This window comes from Peromyscus eremicus, chromosome 8a (assembly GCF_949786415.1).
Source record: "Peromyscus eremicus chromosome 8a, PerEre_H2_v1, whole genome shotgun sequence".
NCBI lineage: Eukaryota > Metazoa > Chordata > Mammalia > Rodentia > Cricetidae > Peromyscus > Peromyscus eremicus.
The window spans coordinates 67,582,800-67,607,144 of NC_081423.1; the positions used below are offsets into that span (position 1 = coordinate 67,582,800).

The window sequence follows — 24,345 nt, forward strand, 5'->3', positions numbered from 1 at the left end:
TGTCACTCAAAATGACTGTAGTCAAATGTTTCATCAGAAATTGCTTTTGTGTAGCCAAGATTCCAAGGGTGTTAAGAAGTCTTGGTTTTCCTGAAGAAATTTTTACTGTTCTCGTCGTCGTTGCTATTTGTTTATTATAGCAATTAAAACAACTAAGCTATTATTCAAGTACTGCTCATTTTTAATAATTAGCAGGTAACATTTGGGTTCTGGAAAGGGCTTTCTAAACTGAAGGCATTTGATACTTTGTTTTCCCTCATGCAGTCACCTTGCTGATCTATCTAGTCTATAGAGAAGCATGAGAGCCTCCCCTGCAAGCTAAACAGCTAAGATTTTTCTGAAATGCTTTAGGAAATGTAGTGGACTACACAACTCCCTTGTGTTATTGATGTCAGGAAATCCAGCAGAGTGCAGGTATATATCAATCAATAACTTTAGACAGGAAACTGGAGTCAGTGGAAAAGTATGAAGAGCTTAGAGAGAACCCTGGGGCTTTAGGAAGAAAAATCAGGAGCTTAGAGAATAAAATTGGTACTTGGGGATAGAATATGAGTGCCCATGAATAAACACTGTGGCTGGTAGATGCTCTCAGAACTAAGGTACACATGCCAGAAGCCAGGCACTGAATGCATCAGAATTGGAATAGGGTCCTAAACATTTGGTTTAAGCTCACTTTTTATCACCAACATTGGAATAATAGCATATTATTAAAGAGACTGACATGAATTTGTAAAATTATTTTACTTTTTGCTAAGAGTGCATATAATGCCTATAGTGTGATCACCAAAGCTGCACAGAAAAACCCTGTCTTGAAAAACCAAATAAAAAAAAAAGAAAGAAAGAAATAATGATTGGGTTTGGGAGGGACAAGGGCAACTATTACTGAACCTCTAGGGAGCCTTGGCAGGAATTGTACAAGTTTAGGACTACAGTCCTGGTACTGATCTGAGTTTTTCTGGTGGTGGTAGCTTGCCATTCATGAGGAATGCTTAGCCTTAGCCTCTGTCATGTTGTCTGATATGAGCTTGGCCCATAGTTAGTGTAGTGTGAAAAAGAGGAAGCTTTCCAGGAGTGTTAGAGGTGAATCCCTTGATCTCTGTGGCTTCTTGGTAATCCACAGTGATGTATGCAGCTCCCTCTGTTCTACACTGCCAAATCCCTGTGTTACTGAATAGAACAGAGGATGTGTTCATGTGCACCAAGGAGAGGAGAAAGGGAACAACCAAGTTTTGTTAAGAACAACATTGGTTGGTGTGGAGGGAAACAAACTGCTCTTTCAAAGTCATGGATCTTTTGGACTGCCCTAGAACCACGAGACAAATAAGGGCCAGACAAAAAGAGGGATTCATAGAGTACAGGTGTACTGTGAGGTGTTTATTCTGATACCAGTGAAGTCCATAAGCATCTCAGTACTCCATTGTGCGGTCATGATTGTCCCAGAACGCTGGCCACTGGGATGTCTGCTGCTGCCGTGACTACTTGCTTAACTCTAGTCACAGACTTACTCTGCGACAGCTATTATGCCAGCAGTAAAAACACTGGGTTTGGAATCTGTTTTCATAGCCATCTAATTAAGTCAAGTCTCCGTAATGTGAAGCAAAGAATGGCTTGAAATTAATGCTATAATAGGAAGTTAGAGGAAAAACCAGTCTGTCCTTTTAAAAATCTGTTGCATTTTTTAAAAAAGAAAAGAACCCTGAAAAGAAAAGTTATCTTAAATCGTTTTATGTTTGTTTGCGTTTTTTATTGTTGTTGTTTTCTTTCTTTTTCTTTTCTCTTTTTTTTTTTTGTCTGTGGGGGGGGCAGAGTCTCACTCTGTAGCCTCAACCTCCCAAGTGCTGGAACTATAGGCATATCACCCTGCACAACCGTACAGCTTTGGCTTCTTGAATTTCTCTGTTAAGTTGCGGTTAGTTACACTAATATTTTAGATCTTAAATTCCAAAAGGTGTATCAGAAAGAGCTAATTGCTATATATTACACTTTTTAAATTTTGATTTCTCTTAATTTTTTTAGCAAAGATTTTTCAAGGTTATTAAAATGTGTATTTTTTAGGATTTCTTCCTCTTTTAAAAAAAAAACAAAAAAAAAACTTAAGGTCCAAATGCTGTGACAGGATTCTAAATCACCTAGTTTGTATTTTATTTAAACCTTTCCTTCTTTTTTTTTGGTCCAAGGGTTTATGGGATTTTAAAAATTGTCACAAATCTCCCAAGAGCTAGTTGCCCTTTCATGATTATTTACATGTGAGTGACTCTCATATAAGTTAAAATATTTTGGATTATTTAGGCTTTGAGGGAGGAGTTTGGTATCATAAACAGTTATCATGGCTCATAGTAGTTTGCATTTGTTTCTTTTCTTTTTGCAAGGTAGTTAGTTGTTTCCTGGTGGACTAACTAGCCAGGTTAGGTTAGGATTTTGTTTTAATTACAGTCTATATAATTAGTTCTCAGCATGTTGAGGTAAAAGAGAATTGCACCAGCAAGCTCCCAATTTCTTCATCTCATTAGGTTTTTAACACGATTATTAGTATCATAATCAGCTATGATGCTTTCTCTTTCAGGTTTTCACATTCTCTGATTTGCAGGGTGTCTTGATTGGCTAATTTAGGCAAATTATTTTGATTGTCTTGATGATGGTTGGCTGATTAGAACACAGCAGGGGTATAATTTCTTCCTGAGAAATGTTGCATTCTTTTGTTTTTTTGGTATCAGAACACTAAGAGGGCTTTCTTTGTGTACATTCAATTATGATATTTGCCCATAACACTAGAGCATGCCTGGAAAGCAATTACATTAGTGATGGAATAAGCAGGAATGCTGTTAGTGGAAAAATTGGCAGCATGAAGATGAGGGGAAATGCATGAAGTTACTAAAACCATAGGATCAGAATGGTTGTTTTGTTTTGTTTTTTGTTTATGGATTTTGGAGACAAGGTTTCTCTGTGTAGCCCTAGCTGTCCGGGAAGTTGCTTTGTAGACAAGGGTGCCCTTGAACTTACAAAGATCCGCCTGCCTCTGCCTCCCAAGTGCTGGGATTAAAGGCCTGTACCACCATGCTTGGCTTTGTTTGTTTGTTTGTTTTCCTGATGCTTTTGAGTAATTTGTTTGTCCTATGAGTGCCCAAAAGTTGACTACTTATGAAAGCCTGCAGACTTCTGGTCTCCCGAAGAATGTATTGATATTCCTGTCTTCCTATTGCAGACAGTTCATGTCAACCCCTGTTGTAAATGTTCTGAATTTCAGTGTATCAAAGTCTCCTCAGAAGTTGGGGAAGAGGTTTACTTCCATCACCTCAGATACCTTCTCAGCTCTGTGATGAAAGTGGGCATTTGTCATTTGTTTGGGAGGAGCTGCTGCTTCTTGTTGTTTTGTTCTCACTGTGTAGCCTTGACTATCCTGGAACCCACAGAGATCACCTGCCTCTGATTCCTTAGTCCTAGGATTAAAGGTGTGCTACTATCCACAGTGAAAGTGGTTTTTTTTGTTTTGTTTTGTTTTGTTTGTTTTTTTTTTTGTTTGTTTTTTTCGAGACAGGGTTTCTCTGTGTAGCTTTGCGCCTTTCCTGGAACTCGCTTTGGAGACCAGGCTGGCCTCGAACTCACAGAGATCCGCCTGGCTCTGCCTCCCGAGTGCTGGGATTAAAGGCGTGCGCCACCACCGCCCGGCGAAAGTGTTTTTTTTAAATTGATAGTTTAACTCTGTCTTGTCACCTTACAGCTAACTCGCCCTCTGCCAAAAGGTAGCCCTTTTATTTTATGCAGTGAAGATATTTCCATTCAAACTGTTTGATTTTTTTTTTCATGCCTACAATTTTGATTAATTGATTGGGTGGAAAGAAAGCTGTTAAAAATTTGTGGTTACTACTGTCTTGTTTTTTAGTAAAAATGGGACAGATGTACACAGAAATGACCTATCAGTACCTCCTCGGGTCAGGCAGATAGAAAAGTGTGTGCTTACATGTTATCTTAAGACTTTACTGTCTTCTTTCAAGAAAACCCCATGGAAGGGTTTGTCTCTCTTTCTTTACGTTATGTTTTGTTTTTAGGTCATAATTTAGAAGCTAAATTTCTCGAGAATTAAACCAGAACTAGACTATGGAAAGTTCAGAGAATGGAATCTACTGACAGTTCAGCTGCCACTTCCTACTTAATTTTGAAGTTACCCCCGTGCTACACTGACATTGGGCCTGCCGGAAGGAGGTGTACCAGAGAATTGTTGAGAACAAAATCCTATTAGTAAAATGTCAGTCATATGTAAAACCCACTTTCACTTTTGAAGGGCTTTTAAAGACCTTTTGATTCTCCTGGTATTGGTAAATGAACTCCTAGAAGTCTGTTAAGTTAAATCTTACAGTTAAAATACTATGAAAATGTAGGCAGGCAGTCATGGTGAGGCCTTTCTGCTTTCCCAGCAGTGGGAGACAGAGGCAGATGGAGGTCAAAGCCAACCTGAGCTCCAGGCCAGGATGGCATGATGAGACTCTGTCTCAGAAAAAGAAAGAAAAGAAACAAACTTTCTGTAAATTAAAAACCCACAGTGTTGCAGTATGAGTTTGCCTTGTTTTCTACTTTGTCTTAATTTCCACCCAGCCCCCCCCCCCGGCCTTTTTTTTCCTCATCAAAGAAGAACACATTTAAATAAGGAATTTTGATTATAACAAGAATAAAAAGATAATGCCCTGTGCTTGAGTGGCAAAAGGCATTGGTTCTGTCATGAGAGACTTGGGTTGATTTTCCCCTTGAGCTAAGCCTTGCTCATCTGTAGAGCAGGGGCTGTGATCATTCCCTCCAACTAGTAGATTTTGAGTCCTCATTTCCTTCATGGCTCTTGAAGAATGTGTAGCTAGCTAGTCCTGGTCTCTCTGCTTTATGCCAACTATCACTTGATTATATTGCACTCCTAATGAAGAAGGTGCCTAATGGAACCTCCTAGAGAGGAAATAGTAATGACTCATTGCAGCACTGCCAGGAGAGCTTCCCATCCGAGAAACAGGGGTATTTGGTGTTAATAAGTTAAATTTCAGAAACTAATGAACTCTGCTAATTGAATTCATCTTTGTTAATTAATAGGGTTCTAGTAAATTGGTTGCTTTCTTGTGTAATGCTGTGCAGGAAGACCTAATGATTTCAAGTTCACTGGTCCCACCCCTTTCTTTCCTAGGCAGAGCAGTAGTGACCAAAGTAGCATCCACTACTTCCTTTGTCTTGAAATGTTATTATTAAATCCTTGAAATGATCAGCTTCAGAATGAATGCTGGAGTGGGAGTGGGGACAAAACACCACAGACTGAAAACTGACTTGGCTAGTTTACATTTGAAGAGTTTTCTTAAGGAGAAGCTTGGGAAATCAGTCCAGCAAGTCCTGTTGCAGTGATTGTAGTATAGGGTATATTGATTTTATTTGCCAGATTATGCCAAGAGTAACACACTGGAAGACTCTTTTTTTCTACTTGAGAAATGAATTGAAAACTTTTTCTTGGGAGATGATAGGCACTAAAGGTAGGTTACTAGTGTAGTAATATCCAAGAGGAATCAAAGCGATGATTATCCAGAGGGTCCCTCTTGCCTGGAGTAAGCTCAGATAAGGAGCATGTTTTTTAGGAACTACCTTCTAGATACTTGACTGAGGCCATACTGTATGCTGTGTCCCCAAAGAGCCATTCCATGAAGGACTAACATACTTTTCCTTCTTCTTTAACACAGAGAGAATTTCCCAAATTTTTCACATTCCGAGCAAGGGATAAGGTAAGGCTGATTCACTCCATTGCCTCTTTTTCTCTCCCTTTCTCCTTCTTGTCTCCTCCCCTTCCCCTTCCTCTCTCTCTCTCTCTCTCTCCCTCTCTCTCTCTCTCCTCCGCCCCATCCTTCCCTCTTTCCCTCCCCTTTTTGTGCTATGAGTAGGTCCTTGTTGCCATTCTCTTTTCTATAAAGCACACTTCCTTCAGAAAGAGTTTACTTTAAGAAATGATCAAATGTGTTGACCCAAAGAAGGCGATAACTTCAACACCATCCCTTTCCTTCAGAACAGTTTTGAGGTGTTATTAAAGAATGCTTTATGTAGTAGGATTACTCTATGTTTTTAGTAGGGTCACTCTTGTCACCTACAAGAGAGTCGATTTGTATTCAGCTCTTCTTTTCGGCCATTTGTTTCTTAGTTTTGAAGTATAAAATTTCATATCGTGTTGATTTCTCCTTCTTTCTAGCTTATATTTTAGGTATCTTTCCCATTGATTTAATTGACAGGCTTTCTAGTAAAACAATTTATAATCAGCAATGTAGAAAATGGATTTATAGAACCTTTTATATATAAGTGATGATGTAACTATTGGGATAGAATGCCCCAGAGCCAAATACTGTCAAAAAATATGATGTTTATTTATTATTCAGTGATATGAGTCCTGCCCTTAAGTATTTCATACTACTTGGGTGAAACCATAACATTATCATGTATGTGAAGTCGATACTAATTAATGTGAAGCAATCTGTATAGTTGGTTGTTTTTAAAAAACCAACAATTGTAACAGTATTAAATGCTTTAGAAATTGTGAGGGAATTAAAGGTTTTTATTTGTGTTGTTTTCATTTAGTTATTTTGTTGGGGGGACAGAATTTTACTGTGTAGCCTCTATGTAGACCTGGCTGACCTCAAACTCAAAGAGATCCACCTGCCTACGTCTTTGGGGTTTTTTTGTTTGCTTTGATGAATATTGTAATTTGTAGAACCATGAAATGTTGAAAACTTGAGAAACAGATGTTTGGGCACCTTTTTTTTTGGGGGGGGGAGGGTTCTCTGTGTAACCCTGGCTGTCCTGAAATTCACTCTGTGGACCAGACTGGCCTCCAACTCAGAGATCCACCTGCCTCTGTGTAGCTAGAGTTTTCCTGCCTGGCCCACAGTCAGGACAAATCTCTCTCACCTGCCAGTCCCACAGCCGCTCAGACCCGACCAAGTAAACACAGAGACTTATATTGGTTACAAACTGTATGGCCGTGGCAGGCTTCTTGCTAACTGTTCTTACAGCTTAAATTAATCCATTTCTATAAATCTATACCTTGGCACGTGGCTCGTGGCTTACCAGCATCTTCACATGCTGTTTGTCATTGTGGCAGCTGGCAGTGTCTCTCTGACTCAGCCTTCTATTTCCCAGCTTTATTCTCCTCCTTGTCCTGCCTATACTTCCTGCCTGGCCACTGGCCAATCAGTGATTTATTTATTGACCAATTAGCAACACACTTGACATACAGAACATCCCACAGCACCTCTGCTTCCGGAGTGCTGGGATTAAAGATGTGCGCCACCACTGCCCAGCTAGGGCACCTATTCTTTTTTTGGTTTTTCAAGACAGAGTTTCTCTGTGTAGTTTTGGTGCCTATCCTGGAGCTCGATCTGTAGACCAGGCTGGCCTGGAACTCACAGAGATCCACCTGGCTCTGCCTCCTGAGTGATGGGATTAAAGGTGTGCATGCATGGCTAGGGCGCCTATTCTTATGTAAGCTATTACAGTAGTTCTGTATGTAGCTCATTAGCTTATGATAGCTTATGTTTCCATTTTTGAGACCCCTCCCATCCTTTTTTTGAGATGGAGTTTCACTCTGTAGCCTTAGCTATCCTCGAACTCGCTATGTAACCCATAGCCTTGATTTATTTTTTATTTTATTTTAGTTATTTATTATGGTGCTAGGGATTGAGCCCACGTGTTCACACGTTAAGCAAGTACTCTACCTCTGAGCCACATCCAAAATCCCCATGATAGCCTCAAACTTTGGATAATCCTCCTGTCTCAGCCTCTAGGGTGCTGGGATTACAGATGTGAGTCAACATCTCCAGCCCTTAAGAATCTGTTGTACCAACACAGTCATAAAGTAATTTTGCAACTGCCTCATGTAAGGTGTTTGTCTCTGATTCTTGTGCTCAGTTTGAAGAGGACCGCATTTATCGTCACCTGGAGCCTGCTTTGGCTTTCCAGTTAGAGCTGAACCGGATGAGAAATTTTGACCTTACTGCCATTCCATGTGCTAATCACAAGATGCACTTGTATCTTGGGGCAGCTAAGGTGGAAGTGGGCACAGAAGTGACTGACTACAGGTTCTTTGTTCGTGCAATCATCAGGCATTCTGATCTGGTCACAAAGGTGGGTACTTTACTTTAATGGGAAGTTATCCATGAGGGAAAGGACAGAGAGTTAGTAATTCAGATTTACTATTTGAATCAAAGCTTTTGTCTTTGTCACTCTTCAATATTCCAAATAATAAAGGCTCATTTTTCTTTAATTTGATTTTTCTTGATAACAGAAGCATGAGAGCACTCACTTGAAGAAAGAAAACTGTGCTTAGCAGACAGAAACCACAAAGACTTGCCTAATGATAACTAATAAGGAAAAAGTTACAGTAACCACATTGTAAACCTGTCTAAATGTGTGGGCTTCCTCGAATGCTAGCTATTGCATCCTATTGCCATAAGCTTCTTCCTTTAGCTCTTCATTCTAAACAGGTCTTCTTTCTAAAGAGCTCTGTTTGGCATATGTGAAACATAATCATATTGGGGTTTCAGCTCTGTAGATGCCTAGCATCTATACCTCTTAGAGGAAATTAGATCCTAAGAGGCTGGAGAAAGGCTAACAGAGACTCTATATTTAGCCTTTGCCAGCCCTTGCCTCCTACAGTCAATAGATTAACAACCTAGAGAACGTTAAACAATGTGTAACCAGAAACCTTACTATTTTTATCATATTGCTTCTTAAGTTATTGCGTTGGGGCGGGGGTAGGATGTATGTACACTTACCCATTCAAACACATGTGGAGGCCAGAAGTTGACATTCGGACATCTTCCTCTGTTACTGCCCATTTTATTTTTATTACATGTGCACCTCTGTTACTCTCTACCTTGTTTTTTGTTTGTGTTTGTTTGTTTTTTTGAGACAGTATCTCTCACTGAACCTGGAGCTTAACAGTTTCAGCTAGGCTGGCTGGTCAGTGAACCCTATTAATTCCATTCCCCACTTTCCCCTGGTGCTGAGGTTACAGATGCAGGGCACTGCTCCAGCTTTTTCACAAGCCCTGGAAATCCAAACTTAGTCCTTGTGCTTTCCCAGCAAGCACTGTACCCACCGAACCATTTTCTCAGCCCTCTCTATTGCTTCTAAAGCACACTGATGGTGTTGATTTCTTCCTATATAGGAAGCTTCTTTTGAATATCTTCAAAATGAAGGGGAGCGGCTGCTTCTGGAAGCCATGGATGAATTGGAAGTTGCTTTTAATAATACAAATGTCCGCACTGACTGTAACCACATCTTCCTCAACTTTGTGCCTACAGTCATCATGGACCCATCGAAGGTAAATTTCTCACAGTTTTTCTGCCAGTCCCCACAAAGAGACTCATTTGTATGTGGCTCATGTGGATTTGGAAACAGGTGTTCATGTCAGCAGGTTGATCTTTTAATTTTTTAAAGTCACAGGCTGCTTGTAAGGCTGAATTTCATAGGACAATCTCAAAATTGTTTTATTTAACCATTAAAAATAGTCCTCAAAACTGAAGGTGGTATGCTACTTATTTGCTTGTAATAAGAATTTCTCGGGCGGGGTGGGGGTTGGGGGATGGGGTGGGGGGTGGTGGTGGTGGTGGTGGTGGTGGTGGTGGTGGCGGTGGCGCAGGCGCACGCCTTTAATCCCAGCACTTGGGAGGCAGAGGCAGGCAGATCTCTGTGAGTTCAAGACCAGCCTGGTCTATGGAGTACGTTTCAGGACAGACTCCAAAGCTACACAGAGAAACCCTGTCTCGGAAAAAAAAACTTCTCAATTTTTACTAATTTGCCATGTGGTGGTCCTATTTTAAATAATCCCCTAGGATTTCTCATTCGAAGTAATTCATTTTGATATTGTTAGACATTTTGACCAAATTACTGCCTTTATGCATTAAATGCTACTTATGAGTGGCCTTGTTAGGTGCAACACTGTCCGAAAATGTCTACCCTATTTCTCCACAGTGAGAGAATTTGACTGTACGGAATTTCACATGATGTATGTTTTCGTCCCTGAGGCTCTATTCTAAAGTGTTCTGTACAATTTAAGATGGTGGTGGAATAAGGGCAAGTGGCTCTCCGTTCCTGATCTGACTTTCTCCTGTGTTGTGCGTTTGGATAGGACTGTCAATCAATATCTGCCTTTCTCTACATCAGTTGTAGACAGGAACTTTTGCTTCTTCTTTTTTAAGACATTGTCACACGTACCTCAAACTAGCCTCGAACTTCCTTGTAGCTGAGAATGATCTTGAGTTTCTGATCCTTCTCCCTCAACCTTCCACATGCTGGGTTATACAGTGCTGGATTATGTAGTGCTGGGTTATATAGTACTGGATCATACAGTGCTGGGTTATACAGTGCTAGGGATCAAACCCAGGGCTTTGTACATGCTACCCAATCAATCACTCTGCCATTTGAACTATATCCCCAGTTCTGATTTTGCCCATTGAACTTAGTGCCCAAGACCTGAAAATGTTTCCTACTTTTTTTTCTTCAAAACCCCAAAGCAATGGTGGGATAATTGTATTTGTTTGGAAAGCTGTTCTTTGAGTCTCAATTTGCATCATCTGTACAGCAAAATTTCACTTTAGCACCAACAAAGCTAGAAGTCTTACAGCATGACTAGGACTCTGTATGTTTTTAGATTGACTTTTTCTCTATGAATAATTTTATTTGAAACATCAGCCTCTCTGGCCCTACTCTGAGTACTCAGACTCTCCCTTGCTAGTCACACATCACTGTTGTTTCCTGTACACGCAGATTGTTAGCATTTATCCTCTTAAGAAAAGAATGGATAAATGTTTCTTGGGTAGCACACACAGTGTGGGAACAGGGAAGTTATCTATTTGAAACCTATTCTAAGTTAAAACTCCATGGTACAGAAACAAAATGCATGCAGGATGATACCAACTACTGGAAAACCATAAATTGGAACATATAAGGTAATCTTAAGGCTTTCTAAGAAGCTGAGACATCACTTTAGAAAGACACTTCAGAATGCTCTGGGTACTTGCAGCCCCATTGGGGACAGTTAATGCATGTTAGTAACAAAACCATTTATGCATTTATTTACTTGGTGAGACTCGGTTTTCTCCTTATACCATGTGGGTTCCAAGGATCTTTAAGTTCTCAGGCTTGGTGGCAAGTGCCTCTACCTACTAAAATACCTTGGCAACCTACAAAGTCACTTCTAGGGATATCCAGTTAAAATAAGTTTTCTAACTCTGAAAAACCAGGACTACCAAGCTGTCTTAGTACAGGGAAGCAAGGGAATATCTCATCTCCGTAAATCCCAGTTGGATTTGGCAGTGAACAAACTTTAGAGCGCTAATGTTAAGAGGGAACGTTCTGGTACAACCTACAAATTGCCTTTCTTTAATTTGTGCAATTTACTAAGAGACATACATTATCAAGTTTAATAAAATTTTGTGGAAAAAAAGCTCATGGTGGTAATTGCTGTGTTGATTTAAGGTCCTGTAAGTGCAATGAAACATAGTTACCATGCATAGAAATGCTACTTAATAGCTATTTAACCAGGGATTTTATTCTTATTTGGGGGCTTTCTCTTAAATCCCCTGGCTTTTAATTTTAGATATTGCAGATCTTTGATATAGATTATGAATATAATTGGGAAATGGGAAGGAGTTGTACAGATTTGGGGTTTGTGAGTAAAAGAAAACCACTCAAATACCAACCCAGCATGAAATTGCTTCTAACTTGTTCCAAGCAAGAGTAGGTTGAGGAGTGTCTTAGTTTCTTTCTGCTGCTGTGATATTAAAAAAAAAAAAAAAAAAAGAAAAGAAAAGAAAAAAAAAACTACAGCCAAAAGCAATGTAGGGAATTAAAGAGTTTATTTCAGCTTCTATTTCTAGATCACAGTTCATAATTGAAAAAAGTCAGGACAGGAACTCCAGGTAGGAACATAGAATAAACACCATGCAGGAAGGCTGCTTACTGGCTTGCCTGCTATCTCATACTCAGTTAGCTTTCTTATTACAGAGCCCGACCCACCCACCTAGGGAAAGTGCTGCCTACAGTAGACTGTGCCCTCTTAATCTATCAAGAAAGTCTCACCAAGACAATCCTTCAATTGAGGTTTCCTTCTTTCCAAGTGACTCTGGCTTGTGTCAAATTGACTAAAAACTAACTAGAACTGGGAGAATAAACCATATGAGTTCTCTTTGTAAGCTGTAAATGTGCTTACAAAGATAAACCAGCATCTTTTTCCAATGCTCTTTTGCAAAGATGTGCAAACTTAAAACAAGTTTTAGTTACAAAATCTTTTGGTTTTACACTTGGTATTGTATCTGTGTCAGATTGAAGAATCTGTTCGGAGCATGGTAATGCGCTATGGAAGTCGGCTGTGGAAATTGCGCGTCCTCCAGGCAGAACTGAAAATCAACATTCGCCTGACAACAACTGGAAAAGCAATTCCCATCCGCCTCTTCCTGACAAATGAGTCTGGCTATTACTTGGACATCAGCCTGTATAAGGAAGTGACTGACTCCAGGACAGCACAGGTACAGTAGTCAAGCAGACTCCTCCAAGGTTGATTTGGTCCAACACATAAAATGACCCAGAAACCCTATTGGCTTACCCTTTGCATTGGAAACATCTTTGTGCCTCTTGATCAGGCATGTTACAAAACCTTAACCTTTTGTCAAATATAGAGGAACACTAACAGGCCAGGTGAAACAACTCCACAGGTAATTGTGCAGTGCCAATGTTTATTGCTTCCAGGGGCTCTTGTGCTAAGTAATCCAGACTTCCTGGTCTGATTTGTTTTCCTGTTCCCAGTTGCAGCCTTTCACTGGCAGATGAGGAAAGAAGACTTGCTGGAATATATCTCCAACTTCTGTCTTTAAAAAGGGGAAATCTTACCATAGTATCACATTAGGAGCAGGGCCAAGCAGTATCTTCTTCATACTTGTACATTGCTTATTCCATTCACTCATGTTCACTTTCCTTCACTGAGTTCATAGTGCTGTATGCCTATATATGAGCAAAGTGACAACTGTAACCCATTTTCCAAGGGAAAAATTTGGGAATGCAGAAATGAAAAATGGATAAGCATACTGATTCTATGATAACAGAGCATTCTATTTTAATTGGCTTGCCACCTTAGTTTCTAAACATTTGGACCATTTTCAATGGTATGGGCACATCTTCAGAGGCAGTATGTTATTTTAGGGCCTCAGTGTGTACTTTAAAAGTGTACTCCTGATAAAGGGTAGACTTGCACCAGAATACACAAGCAAGGGTTTAGGCTGTTTTATGCAATTGGTTCTGGAAAGCATTATGTGGCTCTTGCTTTTATATGTGTTCATTTAAATCCAGGAATGCAAGTAGGAAAAGACATTTCTGTCAGTGTTTTGGAGATGAATTTTTTAAAATCCTAGTTTAGGCAGTTTTCTTACTGACCTTTCATTTTGTTCTTTGATTCTCAGTTAGATGACCAAAGAAATCTATCCTTTAAGAAGTAAGCAGTTAGAACAGCATGCACAGAGCACAGGGGTGAGCAAGAAAAAGAGTGCTCAATAATTTTTGCTGCATGTGATGTTTTTCAGGACAACCTTAAGAACATTTTCAGTCAGGGCTTTCCATGGTTCGGGATGCTTTTAATTAACTCCTACAATGGCTTCAAGGCAGGCCTATTCTTCTGTAAAAGAAGAGGGCCACTTGAGATTTTAATGTTTTTGATAAATGTTTTTTCTTCATAACTTTCTTCTTTTTTTCCATTTCTTTTTATTAGAAAGCTCTTAGATTTCTCTGATGCTGGTTGGTGGTGACAGAGGCCCATGAAAGGCACAGGTGCCTTCAGCAGAGATTTAGTATTGTGCCTGGCACAAAATAAACACTTAATAGGCGCCTGCGAGAGTGAATAGGCTGCCCTTGACCTGAAGGGGACCAGCATATTTGAAAAGCCCTGGAGGTTGCCTAGCCTGGCTGCAGCATGGAAGCTAGGTCGTAAGCAGGGTAGTATAGATAATTTTTATTTTTCCTAATTAAATACATAGGAGTCTAATTGCTGGTTCATAGTAACTGTTTTTAACATCATAAGAAACTGACATGCCACTAAGTGGTTACCATTTTAAATTCTAGCAGCAATGTATATACCCAGGCAGCTTTCTTCAGTTCCTTTCCTTACTGCATAGTTATATTGCTTTACTATGGCTAACCTGACTTCATCCTAGAGCTTGGCAAAATTGAGTTTCAAACCCTGTACTCACAGCTTTTGCCTCTCTAAGCAGGAAATACAGTTCCAAAACCCTGCTGCTTTTAATTTTATAGTTTTATGTGTGTGTGCACGCATATATAGATCAGATGAGGACAGCTTGCAGGAATCAGGTCTTTCACTCCCAGGCATTGAACTCAGGTTGTCAGGCTTGGTGGCAGGTTTACTGGCTGAGTTGTCTCACAGTCTTGAACCTCCTGTTTTTATTCCTTTTTCTTACTCTGATTTAGTCTTTGTCCCAAATACAGTTTTCTCATATTGTACCCTTGTCAAAACACTTGAAATCTGTTAAAAGTATGACTAGTTCTTTTACTCCCAAGGTGTTGCTGCTATTGTCTCCCACATAGTAACTTCCCCCTTGATCTTTTAGAAAAGAGCTGAGGGTTCCACTGTGGGGCCTTTAAATAGCCTAGGATATGTTTTGCCCAGAATCAGACCTAATTGACACGTCACCAGAGCACTCTTATTCCTCTGAGCTAAACACTAAGGATTCACTTAGCTGGATGACCTTCAGGTTTAGGACAGTACTTAATTCCATTCTATGCATATATATCAATTCCAGGGATCTTCTCATTAATGGTACACTTGTGCGTATATTTTAGGTCCAAACAGATATGTGAATATATATATATAAAACTTTTCATTCCAATCTCCATTTGTATTCAGTGTGTTGGGAATCTATATTTTATGTGTTCATACATAAAGTGCCTAGTTTGGTGTTATACAACCTCTGAGCACTCAATAAATATTAATTGAATTGAAATAATGGCATCCCTTATAAATATTCATGAGCAAATAAAACTAGCTAAATATATGGAGTATGAAGTACTCTTCTAGAAATATTTGAGTTAAAAATGATTAAAAACTGGTGTGGTGCTTTCATTATGTGACAATCCAGCAATTGCAGGAATTCACTAGTTATAGACAGTATACAAGAGAGAAATATATATAGTTGAATATGTAATTTAATAAAATATAGTGATTTTTACCATAGATTGTGTCTTATGATGTAACAAGAATTAATTAGGTGAGTGGATGGAATTTACTTACTCTGGTAAAAATATCTGAAGCTTTTGTGTGGCTAATAATATTACAAAGCACCTTCTAGTCAAGGGACTAATGCATGATCAAGTGGTAGAACCTTGGTCTGGTCCAAGAACAAGAATTATCTCTATAGTGTATAACTGTTCCTTTACTTAAACACTAGAACTTTTCTGTCCAGTTAGCTGACATGCTTCATATTTTAGTATCTGAGATTCAAGTCACTTTGGAAGGCAAGTGCCATCAGTCTGTTTCTGAGACGTAAAATTTACACTGGACTTTCTTGTTGATTTCACCTAATTCCACACTAAGCACAGCCTAGTATATATGGCTGGTTATACATCACTATTTTAGAGTTGGTTGACAGGCAGAGAAGAGACAACACCAAATACCCAGAGACAAGCCTCTGCCATTAGGCAACCCCCCAACTGTTTTTCAAGAAATGACATTGTGAAAAACGGTGCTATAGGCAGCTATTTCATTTCCTATCTGTCTCTTACCTGTCTGTGCATTCTGTTTTTTCCCCACAGATCATGTTTCAGGCATATGGAGACAAGCAGGGACCACTGCACGGAATGTTAATCAATACTCCATATGTGACCAAAGACCTTCTTCAGTCGAAGAGGTTTCAGGCACAGTCCTTAGGAACAACGTATATCTATGACATCCCAGAGATGTTTCGGCAGGTAAAGGTGGCTAACGGGTGGGAGTTTTCAGGAAATAAGGTTTCCTTGAATTTCATCCGGTGCAGCTTTCCCTAGAGAAGGGCACTCACAGGGCCAGGAGGTATCTTGACACTATTCTGATCTCTGTCTCATTGATGGCTTTAGTGTCTTCTAACTCAGGTGCTTCATAAGAAATGGTGAGAAGTCTCAAGTAGAAGACAGTAAATCCATACCACATGTTATATTTGCAGGGACCTGTGTGAGGTGTTCTACATGTATTAAGTCTTCAAATTAGAGAGATAAAAAAGGAGTAATGGAACGAGTTTTCATTTTCCTACTTTCCAGGAAGGTCCCTTAGCCTACGCCAAGATGAGAGTCATTGTAGGTAGCATAGACAAATGGATGTCACCACCATATATAGTTTAAGGTATAACTTTTTTTGTGGATTTACTATAGTTGAATAAAGACCTAGCATGAGAAAAGTATGGCATTAAAAGTTCTTCCCCATATGAAAATAAACTCCTTGATCATATGATGGTCCCTCTCTATGTTGCAGATTTTCCCATCAAAGTAGGGGAGTACATCACAAGCAGAGAATACACTAGATAAAGAATAGAGCATCAAAAAGTCAGGATTTCTTTTTTAAAATATCTTTGATGTAGAATTTTTCAAGTCTCTTAGTCGGTATTATCAGTATTACCACATTTGAATCTTAATGTAATATATTTATCTGTGGACTTGTTTAGTAGTCTGTGATTCTGTAGTATTCACAAAAACAAATTTCCTTTATGTAATCATTTATTTACACCATCCTCTCTCAGAACACACTGACTTTCGCTCATTACCTCCGTTTTATGGTGTCATTACCCTGACAATGGTGTGGTTCTGATTCTCAGTGTCAGTGCTATCTAAGTCATATTGTAATTGACAAGGGACACAGCTAGGCACATAAGTGTGTGTGAGTCATTTGGGCTTTAGGTGTTTAAGACAAGCAAGGACAGAGCTTCATAAACAAGTTGTTTTGTTTATATAAGAAGAAATGGAAATTATGAATGTTTTTATAAATGGATAGGTATGTCTGTATTCTCAAATTTGAAGTTTAGTTGATCTGTACTTATGAACAGTCGTCATACATGTCTTAACTAATTCCCATGTGTGGGCCTATTGCTGTGAAAAGTAGTAAAGGGATCTTCCCTTAACCTATAATAGAAACCTAATTCTGGCTCTCTTAGATTTGGTTGTAGTAGCAGAATGTCCTATCTGCTTTTATTGAAAATCTTCTATTGCCAGGTTTCCCTAGGATGCCTGCTCTCCCACACACAGATACATATACTTTTAAGAAAAGATGATGTTATTTATTTGGTTTTATTTGTTCTGTTTTGTTTGAGACAGGGTCTCACTGTAGCCTTGGCTGGCCTAGAACTCAGAGAGATGAACATGCCTTAGCCTCCCAAGTGCTGAGGCAGAGATTAAAGACATGAACCTGTTTATTTGAGGGTTTTTTTTTTAATTTTTATTTTACTCTGGCTGGGGTGGTGTTAGGGCTTTTGTATGTGTTAATGCTCCAGCGCTATTTCAGACTCATTCAGTAGTTTGACTTAGGGAAGTACCTGACTTTTGACATACTTGAAAATGCTGTAAAAATGGTTACAAGTGTATGTTTGCTGAGAGTGAAGGTTGGAGCATTTAGTCTAAGGTCTCTAGAGCTCTTGGAAAAGAAAGCAGAGTCAGAGTGACTGAATCTGACTGTGATTTTTATCCATGTTGAAATGTTAATTGTCACTGATGAGTCAAACTTCTTTCTTCCATTAGTCGCTCATCAAACTCTGGGAGTCTATGTCCACTCAAGCATTCCTTCCCTCACCCCCTCTGCCTTCTGACATGCTGACGTACACTGAGCTGGTGTTGGATGATCAAGGCCAGCTGGTCCATATGAACAGGCTTCCAGGAGGAAATGAGGCAAGTAGATACGCCCTTCTCCCTTTCTGTCTCTGTGTCCACTAGTACCAGACTTTCATGAGAGCTGTCATTACACAGTGGGAACTGAGACTCAAGGGCAGAGTCAGGACAGCATTCTTGGTCACTTTCCTCAGTGAGAGAATGGACCAAACCAAGAAATTACTGTGAATTTTTTAGGGATAATAATGGTATTACAATTTTGCTTTTTGAAAAGGAGTATTATTTTCTGATGGACAGACATACTAATACAACATCTTTACAGATCAAAGGTCTGATGTCTAGGATTTGCTTCAAAATAGAGATGAAGGTCATATTTTAAGTGGAGCAAGATTGGTGAGTTCATAATTGAAGATACATGAGAATAGATATGGAATTTTGAGATTTTTAGGTATCCTCTTTTACCCTTGATTCATTGGATTTGGTGATATTGTGAATATGATAAAGAAATTCTTTCTAAAGGGCTGAGAGCCAACAGTTTAAAAAAAAAGAAACACAAAACATTGATTTATTTGTTTGTTTGTTTTGAGATAAGGTCTCACTCACTGCGTAAGCCTGGGTGTCCTGGAACTCACTACATAGACAAGGCTGGCTTTAAACTCACAGAGACCCTCCTGCCTCTGCCTTCTGAGTGCTGGGATTAGAGAAGTGTACCACCACACCTGCCTGATTTTGATATTTATTAAAAACTTAAACTTGGGTGGAGAGGTAGAGGAAAAAGATCATGAAATCCTTAGGCGAGGGGAGTATGATCAAAATAATTTAAATTTAAAAATAGTTTTTAAGAATATAATAATAAATTATTAGCTACTTAAAAATTTCAAAAAAATAAACACATTTGCTAGCCATGTGTTGTGCCTCATGCCAGCATTTGGAAGCGGAGGCAGGAAAATTGAAGATTAATCTGAGCAGCATGTGTCCCTATCTTGAAATAAAGCAAACAGAAGGCATTTTGTAGGATTAATAACCTTTCTCATGTAGTACCATATTAATAATGACATAAAGACATATTCTCCTGTGTCCCCTCATATTCTTTTCCATATAGTAAGATCCTTAAGATTTTGACTATGCTTCTAAAGTACAATTATAGCAATGATAAAAATATTAACACACCTAAAAAAATACAGAGGTGTTTTTATTGCAGATTCAGGTATAACCCAACTAAACTCATTCTTTAAAATAATCTTTATCTGAGCCAGGGTATAGTGGTGCATGCCTTTAATCCCAGCATTTGGGAGGCAGAGGCTGGTGGATCTCTGAGTTTGAGGCCAGCCTGGTCTACAGAGAAAGTTCCAGGTAGACAAGGTTACACAGAGAAACTTTGTCTTGAAAAACCAAAAATAAATAAATAATAATAATCTTTATTTGGGTGTTAACATAAGCAAACTGGCTGATCACTGGAGATACTATGTGAATTTTTTCCCTTGTGTTGAGTATCTTATTTTTTTGTTCTTTGGAAATAGGGTCTCTCTTTGTAGCCCTCGCTGTCCTAGAACTCACTATGATGAACACACTGGCTTTGAACTCTGTTGTCTCTTCTGTAATTAAAGGCATATGCCACCAAGCCCAGCTCCAGTATCCTTTTCAAAAATATTTGTTCTTTTGTACAAGATGTATGACTGTTGAGTACCACAGTATAGGCTTTAAGAGCAGGTTATTTAGCGTTAGGATGAGTCAAGCATTGGACCAGATGAAGAGGCTTAGAGTTGTAGTTCTTCCAATCTGGTGCCTCAACAAATGGCCAGACAATGGGGTGGAGGTGGCAGGTGTTGCCGAGAATAAACTCATATTCATCCACACACAAAGTTGAAGCAGAGCTCTGTAACTACTGTGTGTATGGCTTCTGCTTGCACGCCCCTCAGCAGAAAAGAAAAGCTTCGTTGTGCTAGTCTGCAATTTTGATTCATTGAATAGCTGTTGAGGAATAGAAAGCGGCCTTGTGAACATGAGGCTGAGAGTAAAACGGTTTTAACTAATGTAATTAAAACACAAAATGAGTTTGGGTTTTTTTTGTTTTTTTTTTTTTTTGCCACATGAAAGCTAGCTGCAATGCTGTGTGAAACCTCTTGCCACAATCTTTCTTCTCCTGCTTTCTCTCTGTTCTCATTCTGTGTTTGAGCGAATGGAGACTGGGGGAATAGTGAAGTCCCAGAGGGACAGAGCTCTGTTCTTGCTGAAATTACAAGCACAGAGCTGCCTGGGCATGAACATGTAGTGTTTACTCTGCCAGTATGAATACAAATAGTCTTATTATACGGAACTCTGTACCAAAAGACCACACACACACACACACACACACACACACACACACACACACACACGAACAAAAAAATTAAAGGTTTTTTATTTTTAACCCCTTTAAGACCTAACAAACCTCAGTATAAAAGGAGTGGCTACCACAGTGAGTGACAGTATACAGTTGTGACCACAAGTTTTTGTTTGCCCAATGTCCTAATAGTTGTGAAACCAGAAAGCTAAAAGCATTTATGGAAATGCCATTGCTTTGTATCGCTTTTCACATTATTCTCTCTTTCCCTTTCTAAGTTACATGTTTTCTTTGTTCTCTTTTCCTTTTCTTCAGATGACTGACTAGGATTGAGCCTGCATGTTAGCTTGCTGTGTCTGAGCCTAAGAGTTCAGGAAGAGTGAGGCTGATGTTCTTTTGTGAACAGTCAATAACTGAGCCCAGGATGACTGGTGAGGTCAGTGACCTTAGCTAGATTATAGGATACTGCATGACAGGAATGAGGTTATGGTATTAGAATCAAGCTCTGCTACCAATAGCTTGGAAATACAATGGAGTGTGTCCATTGAGAGACTCACCAGTCTAGGGATGGAGTCAGCATTTGACTCTCAGGGATGGCTGTACGTAAGAGATGATGAGGTGTCGGTAGGATATATTTCCTGGTCCTGAGACTAGGTTTATCAGGGCACGTTGGTTTTCCACTACTGCAGTTTAATTTTCTTTGGCCAAAGCGACAAGTTTGTCATGAGCCCAGCACTCTACATATTACCTGAAGAATGGTGTGAGGAGAACAAAGTGAGCTCATGCTGATGGGATTTGGAGCAAATCTTCCTTTGGCAAAGAGAATGGGCATCAGAACAAAGCCTTGAGATATGGTTTTATTTAAAAAAGAATAAAAAATTGACCTGTTAGTGTTCTGAGAGCCCAGGCTCAATGTAAATGCATTGATGCTCCATAGACACTAAATCCTCATAATGTGGTGTTCTCCAGAGTGACGGCACTACCAGGTGGTCACTGTAGGTGACACTGAATTATCTTGAAGTATTGGAGTTTCTGGGCTTAAAAGCCAGCTCATGGATGTTAGGAATGAGGGTAAAACGCGAGATTCCTGTGTAGTTTTTCCCTGAATTGAGGTACTTCTCCTTACAGCCGGAGGAAGAAGATGTGCACTTGTCAGACCACTGGTTACCTTGTTGGCCGACCTTTCTTCCCCACTTTTTTCCTGGGATGGCAAATAGGTGAAATGGTGATAGGACCAGGACTGGGACCAATTCAGTTCCATTTAGTTTTAGGTAACCTGTTTGCCATTTGAGGAAGATATTGGCTATTTCAGCAGAGATGTGACCTGCATCCTGAACATTTGTGCCTGTGCTAAAAGCATGCAAAAGAGAGATTTGCTGGTTCTGTGTTAGCTTACTTTCTTCTTCCTATTTTCCTAGTGTCCCTTCCTCATCAAGAAAGATGTAACTAAGGAAATGCTACCTAATTCCTAGTGAGAAGTATAGGACACTTTTTTCTCATTGTCAGGTTTGAATGGCATTGCATTTAATATGAATTTAGAATGTGAATAAGAACGATGTGGAGCAAATCTGTGAACTACATTACTTGCAAATAGCTCTAAAGATGAGTTGTCTGGGATTTTCTTAATAGTTTCAAGTAAAGATGAAAATTGAGGAAAATGTGATTGCAACAGAGGCTAAACTGATTTCCTTTCTAGCTGCTCTGATGCTGCAGTGATGAGCACTGTATGTAAATACATAGCTAGATGAATGTATGCTACAGAGCTACAGAAGAAATGCAGCTATCCATCCAGTCTGCTTTACTACTTCTCTGGTGTGGAGGAATTGTTTTCATTTTTTTGCCAGTTTGCTAACCTATTTCGATCATTTGGTACAAGCTGTAATTGCAGGTGGGAACATTTTGAGTAACACTTTGCAATCCAGCACAGCTGCTTTTTGTACTAAACCCAATTATTAAAAAACTCAGGCTAAGATCAAGACAAAGGCTGTAATGGACTTGACAGAGAACAACTTAACTTTGCCTGGTAGAACAAAGGGAAAAAAAAGCCTGGCTTTTGTGTGGTTATATCCTTATTTGTTCCAAAGTAAGTCCACTATCATTTTATTTTATTTCTTTTTTACAGTTATTTGAACTCGATCAGGAATCTATAATGATGAAAATGTGATAAAGAGGCAACTCTTACAGAAATTTTATTGGTGATGGAGATCAAGTTCCTAGAACATGAGCTTTTAACATTCCTTCCCCATCACTCCTGTCATCATGAATAACTAGAGATGAAAACACACTGTGTTTAGAAGTAGTTATAATAATGAGGCACTCCAATCAGGAGTAATAATGATAGACTACCATCCTAGCGTGGCATAAACATTTTTTCTTTAGTTTTTTTTTTTTCTTTTTTTTTTTTTTTTCCGGGAGAAAAGTATAGTCCACATTTAATGCGTTTTAATAGTCACCTCTGTGTAAGCCACCACGAGAAGGAATTAGAGTGGCTCCGAGGCTTCGTTTTTCCAGATGGGCACTAGGTGTCAGGGTTTTTCCTTTCAGCACTTTGAACATTCAGACACGCTTTTTGAATTCCCCTGTTTGGTGAGGCAAACCCACTTGTTTCCTTCATTCCCCTCCCCCCCCTTTTTTTTTATATACTTTGTTGTTGTTGTACATTTTCCCCTAATGTTCCTGCAATATTCAGTTGGCATTTTAACTCTGGTTGAATTAGTATGACCTGGCACTTTTTTTTTTAAGAAGAGAATGCTCAAATAAGAAATAAAGTAATATAAATTAAAATTTAGAGGCTAGCTGCCATCATGACTGATATCTTTATTTCATTTCTGCTTTATATTCTCAGGGGTGAAATGGTGGGGATACTAGATTTTAGGAATTTAACTTTGAAACTACTTAGCCTACCTATATCTATATCCATATTTAATTATCATTTAACTGTTTACAGTGTGCTATCATCCTTTATTATACTTATTTGTGTGTGTGTGTGTGTGTGTGTGTGTGTGTGTGTGTGTGTGTGTGATGGCACACAGGTGGATGTCAGACGACAACTGGGGGAATGGTTTCTTTCCTTTGACCACGTGTGTCCCAGGTCTCAAACTCAGGTTAGCAATCTTAGTAGCAAGTGCCTTTACCTACTGAACTTCTTGACAAGCCTTCTTGAATGTAATAATAAAATTCTTTAAACAATATAGAAAAAATATGAAGAAACATCAAATATCAAGCACTAAGATCCTACCATTGTGAATGTGAATTTGAGGCTGTATTTCTTTGAAAGTTTTTGTTGTTGTTGGTTTGATTTTTTTGAGACAGGTTTTCTTTGTGTAACAGTTCTGACTGTCCTGGAACTCACTTTACTCACTATGTAGACCAGGCTGGCCTCAAACTCACAGAGATCCATCTGCCTCTGCCTCCTGGGATTAAAGACATGTACCACCACTACCCAGCTTCTTTGAAAGTTTAATTTGAGCATTAAAGAATGTTTCCCAGCATTTGAGAGGCAGAGGCAGGCATATCTTGTGAGTTCAAGGCCACCCTGGTCTACATAGTGAGTTCTAGGACAGCCAGGACTATGTGGAGAGACTCTGTCTCAAGAGGAAGAGGGAGAGAGAGTAAGAAAGAGAAGATGATGGTGATGATGATAGGCCCGGGCCTTTCCATACTTCCCAAAGAACTGGTGGATGTGACGGTTAATCTTCACTGTCAGCCTAACTGGTGCTAGAATCACCTAGGAGACACACTCTGTCTCAGACTCACACATGTTTGAGGTGTTTCCAGAGAGATTGATCTTCTGAGGGAATACCTTCCTGAATGTGGTGACCCATTTCCCATGGAATATGGACTTCCATTGATATGCTCTCTGCTTCCTGACTACAGACAGACAGTGTTACCTTCTTTTTCGTTCTTTTTTTGTTTGTTTGTTTTTGTTTTTATTTTTCAGACAAGGGGCTTTCTCTCAGAGAAATCTGTCTGCCACCATGCCTATCTAGTGTATCCCCTCTTAAACCTGAATTGAAAAACAAAACTCCTCTTAAGAATTTGGTCACTATGATAAGAAAAGTAGCTGAAACAACTTGGCTTATCATGAACTCATTCTCATGGATCCCGTTATTGTCTAAAACTGTGTGGAGAGTGTTTGTGGACTTGAGTACAAAAATGATTGCTTG

The 24,345-nt window shown here is 39.3% G+C and overlaps 1 protein-coding gene across 7 annotated transcripts in view; it reads left to right on the top strand.

Moving 5' to 3' along the window:
* Positions 1-24,345, top strand: part of Acaca (acetyl-CoA carboxylase alpha) — a 270,501-nt gene that overhangs the window by 171,325 nt on the left and 74,831 nt on the right. For all 7 annotated transcript variants that reach the window (XM_059271384.1, XM_059271383.1, XM_059271385.1 and 4 more), the window contains 6 exons: positions 5,703-5,744; positions 7,915-8,130; positions 9,176-9,331; positions 12,333-12,536; positions 15,823-15,978; positions 17,770-17,916. In XM_059271384.1, the coding sequence (XP_059127367.1) occupies positions 5,703-5,744; positions 7,915-8,130; positions 9,176-9,331; positions 12,333-12,536; positions 15,823-15,978; positions 17,770-17,916 (921 nt within the window). The remainder of the gene's footprint in view (positions 1-5,702; positions 5,745-7,914; positions 8,131-9,175; positions 9,332-12,332; positions 12,537-15,822; positions 15,979-17,769; positions 17,917-24,345) is intronic.